Source organism: Poecilia reticulata, chromosome 5 (assembly GCF_904066995.2).
Source record: "Poecilia reticulata chromosome 5, P_reticulata-male-v2, whole genome shotgun sequence".
Taxonomy (NCBI): domain Eukaryota; kingdom Metazoa; phylum Chordata; class Actinopteri; order Cyprinodontiformes; family Poeciliidae; genus Poecilia; species Poecilia reticulata.
The window spans coordinates 17,986,333-17,994,433 of record NC_088834.1 but is presented as its reverse complement, the minus strand read 5'-3'; the positions used below and the strand labels follow the sequence as shown (position 1 = coordinate 17,994,433).

Below are 8,101 nucleotides of genomic sequence, written 5' to 3'. Positions count from 1 at the left end.
TGCTGGGATCTAAAGAGATATCCGAGGCTTTCACAAAGAAAACTGTAGCAGCTTACGAGTCTGGGACGGGATTTAAAAGAGATCTCAGAAGAATTGAAAATCTGCCATTCCACTGTATGGAAAAACCATGGGAAGGCACTCAAAGCAATCACTAATAGGTCCAGATCTGGCCGTAAGTACACATGAAAGCTTTTAATTGTAAAAGCAACGAAGAAGAGATGATGAACAAGGAGGAGTGTTCTGCAATTTGTTCTCGTTGAGAGCTTTGTCGCAGCCATCTGGAGACAATCAGCAGCTTGTTTGCCAAGACAAAATATCTAAGCAAGAAGAAGTGAAATCTTTAGTAATCATCTGTAATTCAGGGTTGACGCCAGTGTTCCTTATTTTACATATGTCCACGTGAAGAAAATAACAGAGTTTCAGCTCAGCTGTTTAGGGATAACTATCCACCTACATCTATTTTCTAATAAAAGAACTGGCAGCTTAAAATTGATGCCTACTCTATGATAACAGAGTAAGTTCTCACATAATCAAACACTGAATGAAACACTTAAGATCCCATTGCATTCTCTTGATATCGTTTAGCATTTTGTTAAATTGGACCATTTGTATAAATCTAGCCTCTACAGCAGGGGTCTGAAACTCCAGTTTAAAAGGAAGTGAAATAGGTCCCTTTACAGTAAAACCAAGGCAAAAAAAAACAACCAAAAACAATGTTGAGTAACAGAGGCCCATTACAAAGTGCAAATATTTCCCATCCCACACATTCCCACAGTTCTCAGACCTTTTTAACTCAATCTTGTCATTCGCGTTGGGAGGCTTTTCCACCTCTTCATCCTGACATGTTACATCTCTCTCCCTGCACTCCAGTCCTGTCCTACCCAATATAACCACCGCCCGCACCTGATGAGATGACTTTGATAAGACATAAATTCAGGCTGAGGTGAAGGAGTTGATAAAGTTGCATGAGGTCTGATGAAGTCAGACGAAGCAGATACGGAGCGAGTGTGTCACGAACCAGGGGAAATCAGGCGAGGGCAGGGAGCAAAGACAAACACTGGAGGAGGAGGAGGAGTCGTGGCTGACAGCCGTAAAATCTGCTCATTAATAAAATCTGCTGATGAAATTACAACGACTAATAAGTCACACTCCTGCACTCGCACTCGTAATTTTCTTTTTTTATCTCCTCAAATTCTCCACTGAGAAATGATCTCGTCAATGTCGCCGTTTCGTCAGATTTCAGTTTCAAGCTAATTCTCAAGGTGCTGATTTGTTAATGAAACGTTTCCACCTGTTCAAAAACATCTGTAACAGAGGATGAACAGAACTGACACCAGTACCACTGAAGCATTTGCTTTATTAGAAATACATAGTTAAACACCGACAAACCACAAAAATACAAGCTCACACCTTCAACATACAGTATAAAAATACCTTTAAAAATAGCACCTTTTCTCTGGCAGGTAAACATGCAGTCATGAAAATAGACACAACTTTCCCCCAAAATAATGAACACACCAATACATACAACAAATTACTGTGCTTGATACTTCATTTTTAAAAACAGACGTTAACACGATACCCAGAACAACATAGTCATGCTTGCATAGTTATTTTGGTGTGACGAACCGGAGGGTATTTTGGTCCTGCTCATCTGTTTTTTTTTTTTTTTGTTGTTTTTTTTTTTTACATAGAGAGTATGTGTCGGTGCATCAGTCTGGTTCAATTTAGATTTTTATGCATCTGGAGAATCTGCATTTAAAACTCTGAAAAATAAACAATGTACAGCAGATGACAAACCTCATATATTGGTCCCTGGATAAAAAATAAATGTGAAGAAAATACATGTAATTTGCACACAAGCTCTCCAAACTTGGACCCAGACGGTTATTACTAAAGCCGTACTGAAGTTATCGGAGTTCTTATAAGTACCATATCACGAACGCAATAGAAAACTGCACACAACTTAAGTCGGATAGTATTATGAAAATAAACTAGGTACATTTTGGACATTTACAGTAAGAACAATTTGATGCTGTAGCTTTCAAAGTTAAATGAGGTGGTGGAAAGCCTTTTGCTAACCCTGGAATACTAAACTCAAAAAACTAAGTTAAAAAAAGATTTTATTGAGAAAATCAATAAAATAACTTTACTTTTAGTTAGCGCAATTCAAAGATAAAAGGATTAAATTAAGGCATAATGTATAAAAAACACCTTTCGATTTTCTTGGGAGGAGCTAAATGGAACAAAACTTTAAGAGATAAAAACTTTTCACTTAACACAATTAAAATTACAGGGTAATATTTGCTATTCAATTGTATCAACCTCATTGTTGAAAAATAAATGTATTGCATTTTTCTCATCTTTAAATGTCTCAAAGGATGCAAATTTAGAAAATTATACCCACAAATGTCTTATCTACAAAATCAGCAAATAGTTTGATAATTTCAGAAAAAATTCAACCTATTTCACTTTTTGTTCCTGAATTCACAACTTTTCTCCGACTGCGTTCTCCATCATGCCTGATTCATATGGTGCTCTGCAAATTCTTCCATAGCAACTGAATTTTTTAACATTTTTCCACATTACAACCACAGACTTCACATTATTTAGTCTTTTTTAATTCAAATCTAAGTGTGGTGCACATTTGCATTGAGTCCCATTTACTCTTGACTCTCTTAAGTAAATCCAGTGCAGCTGATTGTTTTATGAAGTCCTCTAGAGTTTGCCTGTGTGTGTGTAATTTAATCTCACCTTAAATAAAGTTGTGAAGGTTTCAGATGTTTGTTAGTGACCAACGGAAAACAAACAGCATCGTGAAGACCAAGGACCACATGCCGGCGACGATTTGTGAGGAAATTTAAAACTGGATTAAACTGGTTCTAAAACTGTTTCCAACTGGACTGCTACTATTCAGAGACACAGCCAAGAGGCACACGGTAACTCTGGAGGAGCTGAAGAGACTTTAAGCTCAGGTAGAAGAATCTGTTGACAAGACGATTAGCAGTGCTCTTCATAAATCGGTCCTCTATTGAAGCAAAAAGAAAGTTGCTCCTGATAGGATTGCTTGTGAAAAACTGGTGGTCATATGCCTAAAACAATGTGAGGATAATTTTCTTCTGCGGCGACGGGGAGGCTGGTCAGAGTGTAAGGAGATGAATACAGGATAATTGAGCTTTTAGAGGCTGTAAAAGGCTGGAAATTGGGGCAAAGGTTGATGCAACAGACAACCCCCCCCCCTATATATGGAGCCAGAGCATCTATTTGATAGAATGGCCCAGAGTCAGAGTATGTATGGCCAGATTTAAAAAACATTGGATGCTCTACATCCAATTTGGCTGAGCTTGAGATAATTTGGAAACAGGGATGAGGAGAAAAATTCATCTAGCAAAACTGGCAGAGACATACCCCAAGAAACATGCAGCTGGGATTGAAGACCAAGTCAAGTCAAAAATGTAATTTTGAAAAAAAAATAAAATAAAATAAAATAAAACATTAAAACCCTGCCTCATGTTCTTTCCATTTTACAATTATGTACTACTTTGTGTTCATTCATTACATAAAATCCTAACAGAATATATTAAAGATTTTGGCTTAAACATGACAAAATGTGCAAAATGTTCAAAGGGATGTGAATACTTTTGAAAGGTAAAAAAAAAAAAAGTGAAACAGTGTCAGGGCCACAAAGACCAGAATCCACTGGTCCAAAAGTGAATTAAAAGATAATGAAGACATGGGGGAAAAAAAAGAAAATCAACAAACTTAAATTACTTGTAAAACTTTGTCTTGTTAATCTCTAGTCTGTAAGGAGAGCTGAGTTGTTTGCCTTTGTCCTTGCTTAATTTGCACCTATTAGTCTTACTGGCAGTGAAGTACGTGAACTGACGGTCCCAAAACACCTTAATGCGGCGGCAATGTTTAATTGAGAGAACTAGCTCTGCGGTGGTGAAGTCTTAAAAATTGACAAAGACACATTTTCGGTGTCAGAATGACAAATAAGGATTTGATATTATACTGAAAAAATGATTCTGTTTCGCTAAATATCCACTTGGAAGAAACGCGGCCCTTTGAAAAACAGTGTAAAGTCCCACTGGGTGTAAAGAGGCAATAAATAAACAAAGACCTACTGACATCTGAAACATAATGAGCTTTAAAAACATTCTTGTGGTGGAGGAGAAGGTAGCCACAATCACCGTGTCGTCTGTACGGGTTGAGAATCTGCAAAAACACAGCCCTAATTAGATCCTGACCCTTAATATTCGACTAATAACAGTTTGTTCCTTCATGTACCTTCGGTCTCCCGGAGGCAGGCCTGCTCACACTCCTCCAGGTGAAGGAAGCGGTTGTCGTTTCCTTTGCAGCCGCTGTAGATGAAAGGCCTGCAGGCTCGAACCTGGCTGTTAAAATACCAACGCAGAGTGTACTTCTGACAGCTGCCCTCGTCCATGGGCAGCAGACAGAGGTCTGTCGGACCTGCAGAACACACGCGTGTAAAAAAGTGTGCATGAATGAATGGCAACAGAGCGAGGGATGAGCGCGGTGCTGGTAAAATGGAATAGAGGAAGAAGAGCAGTGAAAGCGAGGGGGTTTGAGACAAGCAGGCACGGGATGCTGCTTTTTTTTTTTTTTGCTACCTGGATGCATGAATGAAATCAATTACTTCATGTGAATAACTATTAGAAAGTGCTTGTTAGTTGTCACTAACAAGCACAACTTGCCTACTGCAAGATAAAAACAGGACCAAACATCAGACATGGACAGCAAAATTCACCCTGAATTTGTCCCCAAAATGAAAAATAATATGAATTGCTTTACCTTCCTGTTGCACAGCCCTCTTGGGCCTGACTGATCTGGACTTGTCTGCGGCCAGAGGTGGGACTTCTGCTTGTTTCTGACTGGCGGCTGTTTTGTGAGCCCCAGCAGCGCCGCTTGATTTGCTCGAATCGGCTTTGGCAGCTTTTGTTTTAAAATCCTCGCCTGGTGATGGAATCAGAGACAGAAAAGATTTACAGAGACAGAAAACAAAGACGTGCCAACATTTCAGTGATTCTAAGAGCAAAAGCATCCTAATGGAAAACTGAAAGTCATGGAGACAACGTCATGATTGACGTTGCACAGCTGCAGAAACAAAGACATTTAGGAAGACATGGTAAACTGTCTCAAACTGAATTAAAGGCATACATTTTAACTTGACTCACAAATAACAAAACTTTATTAAACGTAGAGTACCTTCAGTGAGATTGGCAGACTCTGTGGAGAAGTAGAGCATGTCGTCCATGGGGCCGTCCAGGGCCTCGATGGAGTAGATGTGCTCGTATTCGGGGTCGTTGGTGTTTACCACCACACGCAGCTCCCGGCCTGACACAGGAGTGGCATCACACTGATCAAAATCCTTCATCTGACTCTGAAACTCTCCAGCCCTCAGACAGAGTGAAGAGTAATGATGACTTGCAGTGCCAACAGAGTGTGTGTTCTGAGCCTTTCAAGTGTTCCACGGCGGAGTCCGTTTCCAGACTCTTAATTGAGTCTCAAGACTTATTCTCAGAAACATGAAACTAAACTTGATGACCATTACTTGTTAAAAAAACATTAATTTAGTCAATCATTGGCCTACATCTTATACTGGAATTGGTGTTTGCTTATTTTGTTTACTTTTGATAAGTAACATGTAATGTTACTTCATGTTTCTATGTTACTAATATGTTTTGTTTACAGCTTATCAAGTCATCTAACTGAAGGCTTCATTTAAGACAGTTTATTCTAACACAGTAGTAAAGGGTATTTGCAAAAGGAAGTTCTGAAAGGTGTGTAGTTTTGTCTTACATTCCCTTTAAATCATTGCATCAGACTCTTTGAACTGATTGTGTTTAGTAAACTTGATCTGGAGTTCTTGATTAAAGGTCAAAGAAACTTAAAGAAGCACAGTTAAGTGCTGCTCACCAGGGAGTTTGTTTAAATTGGAGCTTTCTGAATAAATGAAAGGCTCAAACTATCAAAGTAATGTGGCAAAGCTGAGAAGAACAAGTTCAGTGAAAACAGGACTTTCATTGTGGCCATCACTGCCTTAAATTCAAGTGGAAACTTTGCTGCTTGTGTAACATGAATATTGGATTCTTTTTAGTTGTTTTTTTATGCATTTATTTTTTTTAATCAGAGCTTTTAAATTGCTCTGTCGGCACTGTGAGGTCAGAACAGTCGGTAAACCGTACTCTTGTATTTGTCTTCACATAACGTGACAAATACATTCTGGGTCAAAAGTGGAGTCCTCTGTTTTCTAGCTCAGAAAACCACCCAGTTCTCAGAGGTCTCCACGTGTTTCGCCACCAGGTTTTGCATGTTTGTTAATAACGAACAGACAAACGGACTAAAGTCAGCTGCAGAGCCGTGGGACAAAGACTCACCCTTCTCACCGTTCAGTACCAGTTCTTGCTCTGTCGTAGGTCGAGCCCTGAGTGTGGGCTGGGACCGAGTGTCAGGGCCTGAACCTGAGAGAGCCGGGCAGGAGGGAGAGGAACATGGGTGCAAAGGAGCAAAAAGATGATCCGGAGAGCGAGAGAGGCCAGGTAGGTGACACAGACAAGAAAAGGAAAAATAAAATGAGGAAACAAGAAGAAAGAAACATTTTGGCAGCACCGATGCTTGAAAGTTTAGGTAATCTTTGCATTTATTTTTTTTTGCATAATTAGGAGACCCATTATTCTTACATTTTCATGACCTCAAAAATTAAATGCAGAAATTTTATTCATGCCGTTTCATCCTCTCGATTTTAGCTGATTTAACGTTGAATTTAGAGCCTCCTGAAGTTCCCTTCTCATAATTAAACAGCAGAATGAAGCAGATTTCTGAATGATGCAAAAGAACACTTTATAAAGCTGAAAAATGCTGACTATTACTTAGTCAAAATAAAATAAAATGACATGAAAAACACGCAAACAAACAGCTGCTAAATAAGAGAAGAAATAGTCTAAATATGGATATAAGGTTAAATTTGATATGTCATTTGTAGCAAGTGAAATGGTTTGGGGATCTTTCACTGCACATGAATCATTTTACTTTTTGTCACTTGTGTCTTCTATGTGGGGTTTAAAATATATACATGAGTTTTATTTGTTGTACTGGCCAAGTTAAAGTTCTGACCTTAACCCAAAAGAAATCTCGCTGCAAGAAATGAAGTAAAGAGAAGAAAAGCTGTTCTATAATTCCTCCAAGGTAATCAGCAATTACTGCAAACATTTAACTTTCAGCATTTCTTCATATGATATAACGCATACAGCAAAAGCAGAACTTTTGTCTTTTGGATCATTTCAACTTCATTTGATCCTTTTTATTCGACTTTCAGAAAAAATCTGGTTCTGAATCCCATTTATGCAAAAAGACAGAAACATCCAAAGAGTTTATAAACTTTCAAGTCCTGCTGCATAACATTCATCCATACGACCTATGAACAATCCCAAAAGCACCACAAAAAGAAAAGGATAAAATAAAAATAATAATAAATCAACCCACCAATCTGACACAAACACCTGATGAAAGGATTCGCCAATTTCTCCCAAGACTGATCAACAGAAACAATCTTTCCAAAATTGGCTTTTAATCCTTTCAAGACTCAAATCCCAGTTTATAATGACTTCTGTCATTTAAGCTGGACTTAGATTTGGTTTGCCATCGCAGCAAACTGATGACTAAAATCTTTGTTAGGTTGTTAATTATGAAACAAATATATTTTTTTCTGAAAAATAACACATTGATTAAACATGAGGAGAAACTGACTTTGGCTACTTTCTCTGCATATTCATTAGCAGTCTGCTTCAGCATCACTTATCTCATGCTGGTTCATAACACTGGTGTTGTCCTGCATTCATTAACAACTTACACAACAAACACATTAGCTTGAATGTGGGTAAGTACCATCGTTTGGGAGGTTTTTGCTAATTTGCATTTTTATTTATTTACATTAACATGGGCACAAGTTGAGTTTTATGCAAATAATTAACTCCTGGTGTATTAAAATTAATCAAAATGAAATATGCATGGGGTCACATTGCTTAAAAAATTGTCTGTGGAGTAACTTTGTTTAATAAAATATGAAACGTACACTCTT

The 8,101-nt window shown here is 38.1% G+C and overlaps 1 protein-coding gene across 1 annotated transcript in view; it reads right to left on the bottom strand.

Annotated features, from left to right (window-relative positions):
- Positions 1-1,337: 1,337 nt before the first annotated feature.
- Positions 1,338-8,101, bottom strand: part of col7a1 (collagen, type VII, alpha 1) — a 79,321-nt gene continuing 72,557 nt past the window's right edge. The window contains exons 115-119 of the mRNA XM_081607204.1: positions 6,402-6,485; positions 5,230-5,358; positions 4,816-4,977; positions 4,291-4,473; positions 1,338-4,218 (exon numbers count right to left, since the gene is read on the bottom strand). Coding sequence (XP_081463330.1) covers positions 4,190-4,218; positions 4,291-4,473; positions 4,816-4,977; positions 5,230-5,358; positions 6,402-6,485 — 587 coding nt within the window. The 3' untranslated portion in view covers positions 1,338-4,189. The remainder of the gene's footprint in view (positions 4,219-4,290; positions 4,474-4,815; positions 4,978-5,229; positions 5,359-6,401; positions 6,486-8,101) is intronic.